General features: G+C 39.7%; 1 protein-coding gene across 1 annotated transcript in view; it reads right to left on the bottom strand.

Moving 5' to 3' along the window:
* Nucleotides 1-17,583, bottom strand: part of NHSL1 (NHS like 1) — a 178,127-nt gene that overhangs the window by 19,915 nt on the left and 140,629 nt on the right. The window contains exons 3-4 of the mRNA XM_030448568.1: nt 11,976-12,103; nt 2,965-3,157 (exon numbers count right to left, since the gene is read on the bottom strand). Of these exons, the coding sequence (XP_030304428.1) occupies nt 2,965-3,157; nt 11,976-12,103 (321 nt within the window). The remainder of the gene's footprint in view (nt 1-2,964; nt 3,158-11,975; nt 12,104-17,583) is intronic.

Genomic DNA, 17,583 nt, shown 5'->3' with positions numbered 1-17,583 from the left:
ACTTTTGATTCACAAAGGCTTTCTCAAAGCCAGTGGGCAAATTTGTAGAATTTCAATAATTTGCTTCAATAAATTACAACAAGCAAAATACTAGTGTCTTTTTTTCCTTCTTAATTGGATTTTTTTTAAAAGAATACAACAACGTTGGTGTTAAATATATTTTGCAGATTTAAAGATACTTTTCTCCTTCTGTTACGTTTTTATAACAAATTATTCCTCATAGGGTTTACTTGGGTTTCCCTCAGGCACTTTATTCATCTTCCTTGGATTCACCAAAAATAAATTTAAGTATGTGCTTAAATCTCACTGAAGTCAGTCAAGCTGGACTCAAGCAAATGCTTAAATGTTTTACAGGATCCAGCCTGGTGCTGATTACCTCCACCATCACCGGGCTCCTCCATCTGGAAAGAAAGTTAGTTCCAGAAAACCCCCAAAGAGCAGACACCTTCATACAGCTTTTAACCCCCAAGATACATAAAAGCAAAGACAGGACACCACTGAAAATTCAGCCCAACCCCTTCCAGGCCAGAATAAATTCAGCCCAGGCACTCCCAAAGACTGAAACTGCTTCCAAACCTGGATGTCTACTCAGCATGTGGTCAGCCTAATGCAATGTCCCTGCACCTTCAGGCTATCCAACAGATTTTTACTACTACTGCATTAGTTGCAATCTGTTCACCCAAGAGCCCTGAAAGCTGAACTCATGGAGCATTTATTGCACAGCCACGTGAGAGGCCATTGTAGCTGAATCATTACTAATGTGCTGCTGAAAATGGTCTCAATTGCCAGCAGCCTCTGTGGAGGTTAACCTTTTGTTTCATGCCAGGAGTAATAAAATGGAGGTTTTTCTGACCTCTTTTCTGGGAGAGTGAGAAAAAGAGCAAGCGCGGGAAAAAGCCAAAAAATCAAACCAAAAAGCAGCAGTGGATTGTTGCACAGTACATTGGACAAATGGCACAGAATTTTTGGATGTTTTTTTCCTGCCTTGTGCAGTAACGCAGGGAACTTCACAAAATAAAATTACTCGGTGTGTGGGAGGGCAGAGGAGGGGAGCAGATTGTGACTTTTTAAAGAGGAACAAGGACAGCATCTTTCCTCTGTGTGTGTGGCCTGTTACTGTCGCTTGCCTTATGTTACAGTAGCAATGCCATTATTGCTAGAGAATGGCTTTCTTGAGAACAGTCCACATACTGCAACAGCAACCTTCCTTCACTTCCCTCCCTTTCTATCCCCTTCAATTACTGTGTCTGTAGGGGAATAAAGGCTCAACAGCATGATGCAAAAAGGTGAGGTATAATATGCATGTGTACTGTTTTTATCAGAAAGGTTGTGAACTGCTGAGTTTGCTGAGTGCAAACCAGACAGTTCAGGGGACACAAAGTTTGCTACACCTGTTAAATCAAGCTCTTTGAAGGCAGAAGTGTTATTTATCCAAACACTGAAACGTTCCCAGTGACAGTGAATTAAATCTCTGAGTTTGCTGATCTCTTTTGCCTCATTTTTCTTTCCATCTGTTTACTTCTCTCATGTATTTTCCGTAGACAGAGACATTAAACCAAACAGCAAGTAATTCTTTCTGTAGGTACACCCTGTTCCTGTTGTTGCATTATCTAAACTCTGCTCAAACTCATCGATTATGTCAGATTATCTGTTGTTCCCATAACTTGTCCTTCTGCAACTGTATCCTGCATTCTCCAGATAATGCCAACCGGCCTAGCAACATTGTAGCATTGCACTTGTTTACTTTCTATTGATCTTTCTGGATGAGTATTTTTGATGTTCAAAATTTATTGTTGTCTTCATGCTATTTATTTCAAATATTTTCTGGTGTGCATTTGAGGAAGCATTTCTTGTTGATTTCTTGGAGCTCTCTGATGTTTCTCACAAAAGTACTGCTCTTATACTACTTAAGATATTTAAATACTGTTAAACACCATTATTTGAAATACTAGTTTATAAAAATAAATTTGAAAAAAACTACTGGAAGTCACATTAGGAAAGGGAACACCCAATTTACTTTCAAAACAAAACCAAACATTGCAAGCTATTGACTGCAGGAGAGAGCATGCAGCCAGAGAGCCCATATGGTATTTGAAACAAGTAATTGGATATTGAATATCATCCTGGTTTTGGCAGGCAAACGGTCAGTTATTTGAATTAACGAATAACAGACAATCTTGATACTCTGCAGAAAAAGAGGGATTATTAAATTGAAGTGATAATTCGATCATCCACAGAAACTGTGTTTACATTCAACGAAATATCTATTCAGCAATAGGCTTTAACATAATTTAACTTTCACAGAGCAGGAGTTCTGCAACTGTAAAGCCAAAAAGCATTTTCAAAAAGAAGTTAATACACTGTTCATAACAAGAAAATGCATGCTATTGTCACATAAGTCAAATGTCTTACCAAAGGTCTTGCTTGAAAATGTAGCCCCATTAACTTTTGCTGTTCTTACCCTACAGTCCCAGACACCTAAACCTCTTGTTGCTGATAGAAGACCACAGAGTTCTTTTCCTTGAATTTTGTTACATTCAGTCTTTGTAATACAGAAGTCCCTGACAACCTGCCTTACATAAAATTCCTAGGAAAAAATCCTGAAATACCATTAGCATTGCCTAAAATATGATTTTCCCTTACATATCTTCAGTGCAGTCCACAGCAAAACTCTGCTATTTATCAACCATCTTCTTCTATTTCATGAATATCTAATGCCACTTCAAGGTAACATTGTGGAAGATTATCTTCACTAGTGACCACTTTAAGGGATTTGAGGTTTTCTCATTAAGTTTGGAGATGGACTATTAAAAGCAAAACACTTTAAAAAGAAAGGTGCAGTAAGTAATTTAGAATTCATGCATCAAATATATGAGTGTCAAAATACTACTGAACAGTATGGATCCCCTTTTATCCCTTCCTTCCCTCATCAGTGTAATGTAATGACTGAAATTGAAAGCCTACCAGTCACATTAATAGGAACCACATCTGTTTGGACTGCCTGTGCTTGTTGTCGCATTTTCTCCTCTGGTGTTGGCAATGGCAGTGACTTGGTCCAGTTGGTTTGGGTGTTAATATCTGATATCTCATTTGGAACTGGAGTTTTAGGCCTTTTGATGGTAACAGTATCATCTTCTTCTGGGGAAGAGATGGGACACTAGGAACAGAAATACATGCAACAGTGTAAGTTTACTACAATTAGAAAAAAAAAAAAAAGGAGTAACTATAGTATTACTGAAGTATTGCCACTGCAGTCAGCACTATTGCTTGTGGAGCAAAATATACCCTCACCAATATCACAACTTGACCTACATAAAGAGCAATATAAAATAACAAATAAACAACCCGCAACACAAACCACCTCGATTGTATTTGTTCAAAACAGCTTATCAACCTAAGGAATATATACCAATGAGAAAGAAAAGAGTGATCCTGAGCAAAGCAGAGCACAGTAACTAGTTATCTTACACATTGACCTTGTCCCTGAAGTGACTGACCCCTCCCAGTGGCCCATGAGGAAGATGAGATCTGAGCACTGCTTTGTTGTATCTTTACTAGGTTGTGAGGATGCGTAAGGTCTCAGCAAGAAACCTGTTACCAAGTGAAAGATTTTGGTAAAGCTCAGTAAGAGAACCAGCCAATGTATCCTACAAAACCAACAGCCATGGATCAGTAAGGTAGCAAGAGTAACTTTGCTTTGGCCTTGGAGAAACTGGTGTGAGTCAAGGGGTTAATTTTGCCCATTTTTCAAGGAAGCAAATAACAATATTAGCTATAGGAAGGTCTTTCTAGACGTCATCCCCTAGCAAAGAGAAGATTTCACATCCATGATGGATGTTTCACTTAAACAAAAAAATCAAACAACCAATAATACAAAAAATCTCCTGCACCAAAAAAAGAAGAGTTTTCAAGAGTTAGTGCAAATCCTTCCACCAGAGAAAGCCATAATCTAACAATGGCATTTGCTGATGGGGTTCAAATTGATTTTCATTACAAGATCCTTGCTAGTAATGGCAGAGAAAGCAGTGATGTAGCTTTTTACTAATAGGGAGTACTAGTTCCTGGCAAACCCTGAGGACAGGCAGGCCTCCCTCTAGGGCCAGATCAGAGGTAAAGTCCTCTACCCTCTTTTCTTTATTCCTTTCCCCCTTTGGAGAGCAGAATACAACCCAAAATGGTGTTGTCAGTATTGGATCACAGCCTCTCCTAGTAGGCCTTCCCTCTCTACTGCACAAAGGCATGGAAAGAAAGAATATAGCTATTTATAACATATGGATTATTTATTATTGTTTTTGTTATTATTATTATTCATCTTAGGCAATCTGTTTTCTCTTGAAGCTGAATGCTATACCAAACACATGCCTAGACACCGTGCCACAACCACTGTTGATAATTTCTGATTTTAATTTTCTTCCTGTTACCATGAGGAGCTCCTGCTGTTTATAAATAAACAACCATTTATTTATTCTATTATTCTTTCACTCTACATCCTTAAGGAGAGGATCCAACATTTTTAAGAGCAACTTCCATGCAAAAAAAAAGTAAAATGACTGAAAAGTAAAATCTCTTCAGGTAACCAAAAAAATAAAAATAAAAATCAGGCCACAAAATTGTTACTTATGTCATTCTGAACTTTCGAACCACACTTTGAAACATGTCAGCTTTTCTTCAAGGATATAATCCATTTCTGTCAGTCTTGAATTTTGTTACTAGACAGGCTGCAGATGGGAGTGATGCTGCTCTGTAGGAAAGGGCAAAGCCCTGGGAAAGCTCCAGCAATTTTTGCAATACAAGCTTCTTGGAGAACATCAATCTATTTTAAGGGCCACACTGTTTTTTTAAAGGCTCTACATCAATTTCTATAAAAATATAATGTTAATGCTTATCTTTGCCCGAGTTAGTATACATACACTATTTATACATACATATATATACAGGGCAGGCACACAAATATAAGCACTTTCCCACCTCTAAGCACTTAAATTTATAAAAACCTTCATTAACTCAAGCAATATGGGAGAGGAATGCCCTTGGAGAAAGGAAAGCTGCCTCCAGGCTATGCTTCCCCACAGTTAGTTTTAAAAACAGCTGAGTGCAAAGGGGGTTTTAGGGAAGATGGCACAGGAGTGCTGGCCCAGTGTCTGTGTGTGCACTTAAAGGAGTAATCAGGGATCAAGATAGAGAAATATCCTTTTCCCCTTCCACACAGAGATTGCCCCTGCCTGAATCAGAGTACCAGTTTGTGTGGGGTGAGGATGAGCTCCACTGACCTTCAGATACCCTGCTTGGTTGACACTGTCAGCATCAATATCCATCACATTCAGACTGAACTGCAGTGCCAGGTCTCAGCTGTCATACAGCAGTCACCCAGGGACTACTCCAATGTGTCAAGTGGCAGAGGCACTGGTTACAAAAGCCACCCTTCCTTTTCAAGGAAGGAAGATACTCAAACCAAGCAAAACCCTTATTCTCTTACAGTATATAAACACATAGAGAAACTGAAGCATTTACAAGTCAATTTTAATTACAAAATTTTTTTTTTTTTTTTTTTTTTTTTTTTTCGTTTTTTTTTTTGATTGAGCAAGAATCACAGATTTTGCAGAATTAAAAGTTAATTAGGGACAGATGGGAGGAAGACAGACAGAAAGGGAATCAGCCCAGTGAGCATATAGTGAATGAAAAGCAACTGAAACCCCAGTCGTGCAGTTAAGGTCAAAGCCCTGAGTCAATAAGAATTATTTTCTGTCATAGGACAGTTGGTGTGCCCTTCTACACAGTAATTCAGTAAAAGAGCTGTGGCTGGCTTGGGCTATGGGAAGAAATGCTGACATTTCACCTGTAGGTATACTTTCCATGGTTCCTGGAAAAGCATGACTGTCTCTACTTATTACATTCTTTCTCCCAAAGTACTCATAATGGTAGTGGGCATAGGGGATTTTGGATGTGAAGATATTTTTAATGGGCATGACAAAGCTGTACACAGTTTTATTGCATACAGAGGAAAGCAGAAGCTCATCTTTCAGTTTGAGCCACATAAGAAACCATTTACCTTTATAATAAGGATGAAAATAGGGATTTATGTATCTTTAGCAAACATTCCCAGATTTACAAAACAGATGCTTGCTGGAAGATGCAGTGAACTGGTGCTGCATAACAGGAAAGTGCTCTCAAGAAAAGTCTGTTGTATCAGAGATAGAATTGGACTAGGCAGTACTATGAGATCATGTATCTGCTCAGCAAAACTGGTATGACTTTATTCTACTATGACTGCGTTCATAACAGAACAGAAAGCACCTGTCCCATTTTTAAAGCATCTCTGATTCATAAACCTTTATTACTAGATTGAAATGGCCTAATTTCTGTGGAACAGGATGTCTCAGGGACATTTTTTGTGGCTTTGTCCTTTTCAATGGACCACAGAAGAGGATAAGGTGGGCTGGGAAGTGAAAGCAATTACCTTGGACTTTGTAGTGTTTCCAAGAATTAGAAGGACAAAGCATGACCTTTCAAATGGGAGTTGAAACAAGAGTCCAGGAAAGAAATGGCCTACAAATACTCTATAGCTATATGGCTCAGTAACCCAAAGCCTTGCCATTGCCTTGTTAACATATTGTCCCCTAACCTACTCAGCTGCTGAGATAAAACAACAGTCTTGCTATCTCAGCACATTCAGGCTGAGAAGTCCCTGATGACAAGTGACTGCATGCTGTGCACCCTGCAGCATGGTCTGCCTAAATACCCTGTATATTCTTCATGTCCTTATATTCTAGTAATTTATTCTACACTGTTTGAAAAGATGGGACCTGTAGGAAGAAAATCCAATCCATATGAATTTTACTTATCAGAAGAGGAACTTCAAGCTTCTAGTCATGTCATTTACCTCACTGTCTATTGCAATAATTTCTATTATTATAATTTTTCAGGAAAACAAGACTGAGAAAAGAAAAACACAGTGCTGTGGACAGGAGCCATATTGATTCAGCTGTCTATTACTGTTTCCCAACATCCAGTTTCTTCTCTAGCCTTTTATTAGATTTCATGGCTTCAAGTACCCCTTCAACAAATGCAAAGGGATAAAGATGAACAGTAACAAGAAAAAAAAAAACAACCACAATCTCCAAATGTTTGAGTCTCTGCTTCTTGGCCAATCAAAAATGCCACTTATGTTCCTGCTTTAACTCACAGGGCTTCATACTGTGTTATGGAACACTGCTACATTATAAATACAGACAAAATTACACTTCTGTTGAATTACTCCTGTCTTGGTTTACTTACTGCTCTTCAGACCAACACCTCCAACCTAGTCCCCTAGATTTTGATAGGGGACACTCATTATTTCTACACACAGATCTCCAGTTGCAGTAGCCAGCTCTGCTATCCTGCTAAATCTTTTGCTGCATAATCCTCAGTATATCACGAATGAAGGGATATTTTATCTTTGGCCAGCAGAAATTGCTGACCATCAAACAAGTTACCACCTTCACCAGCACTGCAGGAATGTTCCTTTCTTCTTCCACTACTCTTGCAATGGGACTAAAAACATAAGGGCAACCATACTGCATCACATAAGAGCTCTAAAAGTGCTACTTAGTATCATGGCCAGTCAATGATAAACAGATGTAGTTAGATCAGAGGATGCATGCAGTTGGATACCTCCCCCTGAATATTCTTCCAGCACTGGATGGAGTCCTCCCCCTCCTCAAGAATTTACTCAGTTCCTTTCTGAACTTTCTGCATCCACAATTCCTGCAGCAACCACACAGAGTATGTGGTGAGTGAAGAAGTGCCCTCATTTGAGTTTCTGTAATCACTCATGTTTCGACATTTTATGCTTTGTATTTCTGTATCAACTTTGTAAATTGAGCAGCATTTTAATAAAAAAAAAAATAATAATTTTTAAAAAAAAGGTGAAGTAGTATAAAATATATGTGCTGATTGCTAAAGCAACCCCATGTGAGTGCAGCAGAGTGTCAGGAAGGCCAGCTGAGGGCACCATCACCTAGAACTGCCTCCAGTTCTGCCAGAGAGACCACACCTCAAGAGTTCTCAGGAATTCCCACCTCCAAAATGTGCCCAATCTCTTTAGCCTCTCTTAACATCAAGCAAAATTTTGGATTAGAGCTCCTCAAGTCAACAATAGAGTTAATGCATTTGTTTTCAGTTATGGTACTGAACAGTCTCTTGTAGATACTGAGCAGATGACGAACTTAACAGCTTTGTACAGTAGCAAAAATACACTTTTTTTTCCTCCTGCATGAATAAGCAAAATAAATGGTTTTTTTTTTCCATCCGAAGTTTAACTAACTATCAGGCAAAGTTCACAAAGTTCACAAATGACAGCCAAATGACAGGACCTGGGGAAAACCACCATGAGCTTTTGGCATTCAGACATTTTCGCAGATGGAATAAAGATATGATATACCACGTGTCTGGGAGCAACTACTCTCTGTAGTATTTATAATCATATTTATAATTTCCAAAAAAGCATTACTCCAAATAAGCAAACTTTTCCTTGACTGATTAAAAACCAATAAAGCGGCCACTTAAGTAAAACACAGTGTTCATTGAGGGGGGACTTTCAAAGGAGGCAAATGTTAACGTTAAAGGAGACAAAAATTGAAAAAAAAAACCTGTGACTCAAGAAAATAAGGGTATTGGACTGCAGACAAAAAGGAGTAATATGGATAAATAAAGGAAATAAACCTAGTGTGACATTCTTCTGTTGAGCAGTTGCTTTTTTGTTTTTTAAACTTTTAAACAGAAAACCAAAGTAGGTAACAACCAAAGGCTAAGAGCAGATAAAGATTATATATATGCTAAATGCTACAAGTATCATCAAGCTGCAGACAAGGCAGCTGGATGTTGCCACTGGTGGGCAAGATACCTTTTTGCTCCAGGGAACCAAGTTACAGCAGGCGCTAATGCAAGACTGAGAGATGCAGTCTAACAGACTAGACTGTTGAGTGAGACAAAAAGAAAGAGAATGAGTGATAAAAAGGGAAAGAAAAAAAGGATAAGATAAAAAGCACACATAAAAGACAAATAGTTTTAATATACACAGTGTATACATTTCAGAATCTGAAGGAAACCAGAGTCTGAGAGTGGTAAATATATCTATGTATCACTATATATCTTTGACACTGGGAAAATAGAGCCAGGCCCCAAGTCTCATCATCAACAGTGGCATGTAAAAGATGAGAAAGAAGGACACTAGTCACAGTTCTGAGTTGCTAAATCCAGATAAAGCAATTTAATCTCCAACAAACTCGATTAGCATCAATACTACAGTGAGGCTTGGCCTGTACTCCAATAATGTAACTTGTAAGAATCATTAGGAGTAAAAGGCTAGTTCCAAGAACTTCACTCTATATCAACTACCACTCAGAGACTTCAGCTTTCTCTGTTACCTAATTTATCTAATTTTGCTTGCTTATTTTTGAGTTAGGCTAACTGGCCTGCTTATTCTTAGTGGTTTTCCTTTGGAATAGCAAATGTTCTGCTTACCTTAGACATTTTTTACAATTTACATTGAACCACGTGCTTTGTGGAATGAGTATTACCCTCTGGTGACAGAGACCCACCTCATGAGAATGTCTGTGGACTAAGGTCTTCTCTCATATCACCTAGCTATGGTTTCATGTTATGTCTACAGAAAAGCAAAATCTGTATGATTTTTTTTTTAGGCAGATTAAGAAGATCAAGGAAATATGAATTCTTTTGTGAAATCACCATGCAGCAAAACAGTTTTTTTCTGTAAGCTGGTAATTAAGCAGCAGATTTCCAAACAGTAAATAGCTATTCATCCATCCATCATTATTCTGCTCTTCTCAAATTTCAACTATTAAGTACTGCATGTACAGAATTTAAATGTTGGCTTTTTTTTTTTGCTTTGAACAGATAACAAAACTTTCATCTAATGATGAGGAGTTCACATTTTGAACCATGGGATTTTGATGACCTCAGTTCCACACTGTTATTGAAGAACACTTCTGACAGCTGAAATACAACTTGCTCAAGGAACAAAACTCATTAGAATTACCTGGCACTTTACCAGTAAGATTATAATTCAAGTTCAGAAATCTGTTGTAGTAAGCATTGATTTTTTTAAAAAAGAGTAAAATTTTAGGCCAGTACAAAAATAGCCAATGGAAAAAGACACTGGTCAACAGACAACACTAAACGCTCCATTGTAAAATATAAAAGGAGAATCATACTACCTTTTTACAAGGGATTAATGCCTTTCTAAGCTGCAAATAAAGAGTAGCAAGGTTAAGATTCTCAGTAATATCCAAGTCTGTCAGTTTGGCAGCTGTCTTCACTGCACTGAAGCATCCTTTCAGCTAGAAATATTCAAAGGAAACTATTCCAATTTGAAATTCAAGTGATATTCTATCCTTGATGCATAATTAGTTCCACCTTTATTTTTTTTTAGAATGCACAGAAATCATTAGGAACACGTTAGGTTAACACACAAGAAAACCCTTAATCAATATGAGGATGACAGCTCTTAGGTCGCTAAGATGCCTCACCCATGCTTAGATGCTCTCACTCATACTGTTTTAAAAATATTTATTTGTATTTTTTAAATTTTGCATTAGTTTTACATGTGCAGATACCCATAGGCTGAACAGCATTGGCTAAGACCAGCTGATAACATACATGCATGTATATTTGTGCAGTACATTAATAGCAACAAAACAATGTCTTTGTATTTTCCCCAGTGGAAGTCATATTCTCACTGATTCCAGCAAGGGTTAGCAAATTATCACTATAAGGCATTCCACAGTGTGAATATGCTGTACATTCTCTACCCACTGCCAGTACACACCACACACAGCTAAACAAGATGCTCTAACATTCCCTGCCAATACACAGATATAACGCAGTCACCACCTGGATGAGAGACTGTAGACATTCCACCACATGTGATTAAAAACTGTGGATGAGAGAACTGAAAACACTGTAGCCTCTAAAGTGAGTTCTCAGGACCTGCACACTTTGTAAGAGACAGAGTTCTTTGGTTCATTCTGCGGGGGCACATATGGTTTAGCAACAATTCAAAGAAATTACATAGCGTTACAATCACTGATACCCTGTCATTCCCTGAGCAACAGCTTGTGGCAAAATATTCTAGATTAATCTATCCTGAAAATTCTGTGAGCTCCTACATTTCAGGTTTAGACAGCCAGGCTCCACTGCATCTTGCTGTAAACCCCAGCAATAAAGACCTTTGCTGAAGCACCAAAGGTAGCTCCTCTTTCAGAGCCCTCAGGTGTTAACAAGGTAATGACAGAGGAGTGAAACTTCTTCCCTTCTTTAGAAGGCAAACACAACTAACTAGTTCTGTAATTGAAACCTATATTAACTGACATATACATAACAGCATGTCTTGACACCTTTTTTAAGATTTTTTTTAAACTGTCCCTTCTCTTTCTCTATTTAATTCATTTCTAGGTTCTAAGCTAAGCATACCTGGAGCTGCACTGTGGGCACCAAACCATGAAGCAACTTGAAAGAATGCTGATAAGCACAACTTGGTGGGGAATCTCTCATTCTTCCGGTTGCCTTTAGGAAAAAGCCTCAACCCAATGAAACTTCATCACTGCCTGTATTAGCAATTCAAAGTATGCACATGTTGCTGTTACAATGCAGTACAATGTTAGCTGGTTAATAGCTCTTCTTGCAGCTTGAATGTAAACACTTAGCAGCCCTTGCTGAGGTTTTCCCTCCAGAATATTCCTGAACTCCTGGTTTTCACACATTTATTTTGCCAATGGGATCATTTATATAAATGCATGGTTAGAACTGGGCTTTTCTGGTTTTCATCAGTCAGGTGACCTACTATCACTCTAATTCAATGAAACAAGAATCTTTGCTATCTTTTAAAAATCCTACCTTATTTGAACAGCATTATGGCATGCAATTAAGACTCATTAGGCACATACTCTTTCCAAGATTTTGGCACCCACCATTACCTTTTGTTCAATTTCTTCATAATCATCCTGGTAACTTCCACAGATTGCACTGGAGGATGAGGAGAAAGTGGGGCCCTGAGAGTAATACTGTGAACTCCTGTAGCCATCCCGCCGCAGCTTGTCACACTCTGCCAAGAGACAGAGAAGAAGGAGATTAATTCATGACAAGAGCCATGACTGTTCACTATTGGTGTACAATGCACTTACAAAAGTACACAATGTTTTCCTAAAACTGCTTACCATGCATTAACATTGTCTGACACACATAACACAACCCAAAGGTGTATTTCTTATAATTCTACCTGTATTTTCCCTTCCCTTGTGTGTAGTATATACATATGGCCATACACAGAGTATGTATACATGGCTTATATTTAACCCAGAGACTGCAAGAACTTTGGAAAGAAGAGGGAAATGGATGTATGAATTTATTTGAGACCTGGCTTACTGTCTTGACAGATGGCAGTATCTTGCAGGATGGGAGACGAAAGCATGTGAGTAACACCGGGGGTCTCATTTGCCAGGCCAGTAGACATCCATTATGTGCCTTACACTTGAAATCATGATGTTGCTCACTACTGAAGCACCATCTGCTAAATAACTTTGGCACTGACCACTTGTCTTCCTGTCTGTGGAAGAGATCATTATTGTGATTTTGAAGAGAGGAATGCAAATCACAGGGATCTCAAAATCTCATGTCACTGCAGACCATGTGTAGTTTAATACTGAAGAATTTTCACTTTTCAGAGAGTACTCGGAGCAAACATGCACCCCCACTCAAAGTGACCAAAATCCCAGTCAGCATCTCAACACCCTTAACCAAGTTTTCCACAATCTTCCTACCTCCTAATTGATATTCAGTGTGATTATGCTAAAGAGTAACAGACGCCAGGGCATAAGGAAAAATTAAGTGTTCAAGATGTGGCAACAAAATTCATCAGCCCAGTCAAACTGTTAGCTTCACATTTCCAGAGACAGATATCTGAATCTGTTGAAAGATGAGGAAAGTAAAAAGAAAAGTATCTGATACATTTCTTGCTAAGGAACTGCAATCTGTGCAATACACAGGCATTATGATACAAAGCATTTTTATTATCGCTTGTTGGAGAAAGATTTTCTGTGATAGTATCATCTATCTCCCTATCTTGATCTTTTTAATACCCTTTAAAATGGAAAACATGCAATGTTTATACTGAGGGCAAAGTTTTAGAGAGGTTTTTGCCTGGCAAATGATTAAGTGGAGTTACAATCTGCAACTCCAGAATGCATTTGCTTTGTTATACTCAGATGCTTCTGAGACTGAGGTCTGGAGGACTCTGTGCTCATGGGTTAAGTGACCCAGAGCAATCATAGCTCTGTGAGGACTTTATCACTGCAGAATCCCCTCTATCTGCACACACATATCAAGAAGGCAAGCTTACAGTTTGACAACTAGCCATCACCATCAGAGCCCGATGTACATCCTGACCAACCACATATTTCCACATGGGGTGAAAAGGGGCAGTATGGCGTGAACCTGTCACTTGTGTCTCCATTCAAGGGCCTATGGCAGTGGTGGTGGGTTTTGAGATCCAGATCAGCTGCTACATCCCAAGAACAGAGGGTTGCAAATCCCATTTACCTGTCTTGCAGGTGTGAGCATGCCGACACTGCACGCACCTGGCAAGCAGCTGCTTTGCTTCAGGAGGGGTTGAAAAAAGACTGCCAGCAACCACAAACAAATTCCTCCACCACCCTTCTGAATCTGGCACTGGATACACAGCATAACACTGACAAATGAGAGCACCCTGATGGGCTGTTTATCAATTTAAGCTACAGATCAATGGGGATGAGCGGGCTGCGGCAGAACAAGACAGCCCAAAGACCTGCATCAGCTTGTAGTATGGGTTAACATGCTACATTGTCAACTTAGGCCTTGCAGGTTTTACCTTCAGATCAGCTGCTAATCGCCTCAAACATGAAGACAACCTAATGAGGTTATTTTTCTTCCTGTTCTTAGGAAAAGGCCCAGGGTCCTGGCTGGCCATTTCTATGACTCTTTACCATCAGACATCACAGCCTCTTATATTAATTCACCTTATTCTCCTGCCAAGGAGACAAAGATGATGACGAGTGCACTTCATGAAGCACAGAAGAGCTTAAAAAAAAATCTAAGGGAGTCAACACTGAAGGTCTCAACTCCACTGCAAGTTCAAGTGGACCGACAGGGAAAAAACAACCTGGAAGTAAAACTCATAACCTCAATTTGTCCACAATACAAAAAGCCAAGAGACGTGATGCAAACCACCAGGTGAACACACCAAAAAGGTGATTTGTCCTCAAGACTAGCTATTCTGTTTACTTACTGTCAAAGAACATTTAGCAGCACTGCAAGAAATGCACACGGTGAATGACACCCAAGGCCAACAAACCCTGGCCAAGGTTTTAGACAGGTATCTTCAATTTTATGTTGCAACAGGCCACAAGTGCAACACAAGGTCAATCAGTTCATCAAGCTGAAGCCACTGTCAGACTGATGGTGGCAACTGCTGTTTAAAATCTGTTCCAGCTAGTGGCACCATCACCCCCTCCCATCTTGTCACTTACTGAAAGTGCACAGTCTTCTATAAGCAATCAGGTTTGCATTTTTCAGATAAGTCCCAGAGGAGCAATACCTTGTCCAATTTCCCCTTAAAACACAGCGAGTGAAAACATTCTTACAAGGTACCCAAGTTATTTCAGCAAATGAGAGCTTACTAGGTAACAGATGGATACAGACAGTTTCAGTTATTAATAATATTTGGGTTTAAGAATGTGACAATGTTAGTGCAAGCTGAGCCAGGGATGAACATGCTCTTGGTTGGACCCAGCAGCAGGGCTGCCATTACCCACATTATTCAACAAGAAAGTGCACAACCTTTCCATCTTTCTGCCTAAGAACTGTTAGGACAAACCCCAGGAGACAGCATCATGAAGTCCCATTCCTGAGGATTTGGTCAGTTCATATTTGCAGCAAATCAGAGCTGTGCAGAGTGAGCTTCAAGTAATAATCTTGCATGCATCTGACCTGAACTGTGCAGGAATATTACTGTGCTTGAGATGAACTGGTTTTGTTTACAGAAACACTGATCATTTGCCTTTGCCCAGGAGAACACGCAAAGAATGACTGCATTAGCAACTGTGATCAGTGGCTGCACTGGGTGGTGCCAGGGCAGGAACCACCTCCCCTTCATCCCTCAACCGCTTCTGAGGCTGAGCATGCAGGGCTGCAGACCATTCTTATCCCCTGCAAATGCCTTTCTGGCTAGATAGCACTACACATTAGTTCTAATCCTTCTCCTTCTATGCTAGTAATATGTTAAATCTCAAAATTTCCTCTGTATTATAAATGCTGCTTAAAAATTAGTGTATTAATATTATATTATAATTTATCCCCATGTATATGATGTATGTGGTACAAGTCAAACCCTTTCTAGAGAAGGAAATTTTGAGGTTGAGTTTTACTGCTCACAGTGTGAGTTTCGTTAAGAATAAAAAAGTGTGTGGGGAAACATGGCCAAAAACATGTTGAGGGCCTTCTTCCCCATCATTTTCAGTCATTAGAATAGGGTAAATACAATGTTCAGAAGATGCATAAACAGAAGAAAAAACAGAAGAACCTGTCAGTGCCCATTACCATTACTATCTTGAGTCCCTGCCATATAACCAACCAGTTGTACATCTGCTCCCCATTTCACTACTGTAGGGTTTGCTAAATCCTGGCAGCCGGCAGAAGGGTGATGGAAGATGGCTGGAGAGGGACTTTTCATAAAGAGTGTCCAGCAACAGGGTAAATGGTTTTACATTGAAGCAGAAAAGGTTTAGACTAGATATCAGGAAGAAGTTCTTTAGTATGAGGGTGGTGAGACTCTAGAAAAGATTGCCCAGAGAAGCCGTGGATGTCCCTTCCCTGGAGGTGTTCAAGGCCAGGTCGGATGAGGCCTTGAGCAACCTTCTCCAGATGAGAGGCAGGGAGGTTGGAGTAGATGATCTCTAAGGTTTCTTCCAACCTAAGCCATCTATTATGACTGTATCATGTGCTTGTCACTAACAGCAGGTGAGCACTTCATTCTCCTCTCTTTCCTCATGCTAAAAAAGCAGGGGAATGTGTGATCATCAGCAAGCACCATGATGACAGTGAGGGCTCAGCTGATCCCAGTGTGATTCTGCAACAGTTTCGAGCCACAGGCACCTAATTCAGCGCTGCTGTGAATATCCTGACCTCTACATGTAAAACCTCATGGCCTCTGTGATAGGCAGTCAGACCAAAAATATGATAATACCTCCAAGGCCTCTCAGACCAGATCTCCTCTTCAGCTGATACGAGGAACTCTCACATAATTGCATTTGACCCTGAGCTGGTAACACCCAGGCACAAGCCCTGCACGTAGACATGATTTACTGCTTTTCCAACAACTCGAAGCCATGCTCCTACATGATAATTTGAGCCACAAATCACCAAAGTGAACAGAAGGCACAGCACTGATACCTCAGTAATTTGTCTGACATGGTATTACCGTGGAATACCAGGATTAATGTTTACCTTGTCTGCTTAGTCAGACCTACACACTGCACTGCTCCATGACGGAAGGACATCTGGGTTTGCTGAAAGAGAACTGGATGCACTGGCTCCTTCCCTCTCCTTTAACCAATTTTTGTAACTTTTTGTACCTGCCAAGCTCCCTGCTGCTAAAACTAGGTGCAGTATCTTGAAAGTTTGTATGAAGGGAAATGCATTGCCCTGCCAGCAGCAGAATAGGGCAGAAGGAGATGGATATGGAAAACTTCTGAAAACAACTTAAAAAAATTCTTAAACTTTCCTTTTTTTTTTTTTTTTTTTAAAGGAGCTAATGCAAGACTAGGTGCCATTTTTCATGGGCTTCTTCACAAAACTTCTATTTCCCTGCTGGTTTGGAGGTACCCAGTGTTGATCTGGCTGTTCCAGGGCTGGACCCCATCAGAGGCTGGGATGTATCCCCAGGATGCTGCCCCACAAGCACTGCAGAGCCACAGCTTTCTGCCTCCACCATGGACCAGTCCTCTATGCCTCAGGCCTGAACATGCAGCCATCACTCACTAAATTAGCCTTAATGAGATTACTTGTATAAGTAAACACTGCTCACATGACAGTTGCAGGATCAGGCCTTAAGCTCTGTAGCTGCCTACATCCACATGAACACACTCAGACACACTCTAACAAGCATGTGTTAAAGAATTTAATAATAATAATTTTTTTAAAAATCACTTTTCCGTGTTTCTAAGTATTTATTAGTAACTGGTAAAGATACTGATTAAGGAGTTAGAGCACCATGATATGCACAAGCTTAAAACTTAGAAACTTGGCATCAAGGTTATTTAAACATCTAAAAGTGATGACTTGCTTGGGAGTAACCAGACATTCCACGGGATGGGTCAAGCAATGAAAGGCAAAGATAATGGCTCAGAGACACCTCAATTTTACTTGTAACCAAGAACAAGAGCTAGAACTTGAGGCCAATCACTAACACCTAAAGAGAAAATGCCAACTGGAGCAAAGCAGCTTCCCAGAGGAGCAGAGATATTGCCCAAAACTGCCAAAACAGAAACTCCA

This window comes from Calypte anna, chromosome 3 (genome assembly GCF_003957555.1).
Source record: "Calypte anna isolate BGI_N300 chromosome 3, bCalAnn1_v1.p, whole genome shotgun sequence".
NCBI classification, from domain to species: Eukaryota; Metazoa; Chordata; class Aves; order Apodiformes; family Trochilidae; genus Calypte; species Calypte anna.
This window is presented reverse-complemented; position numbering and strand designations above follow the sequence as displayed.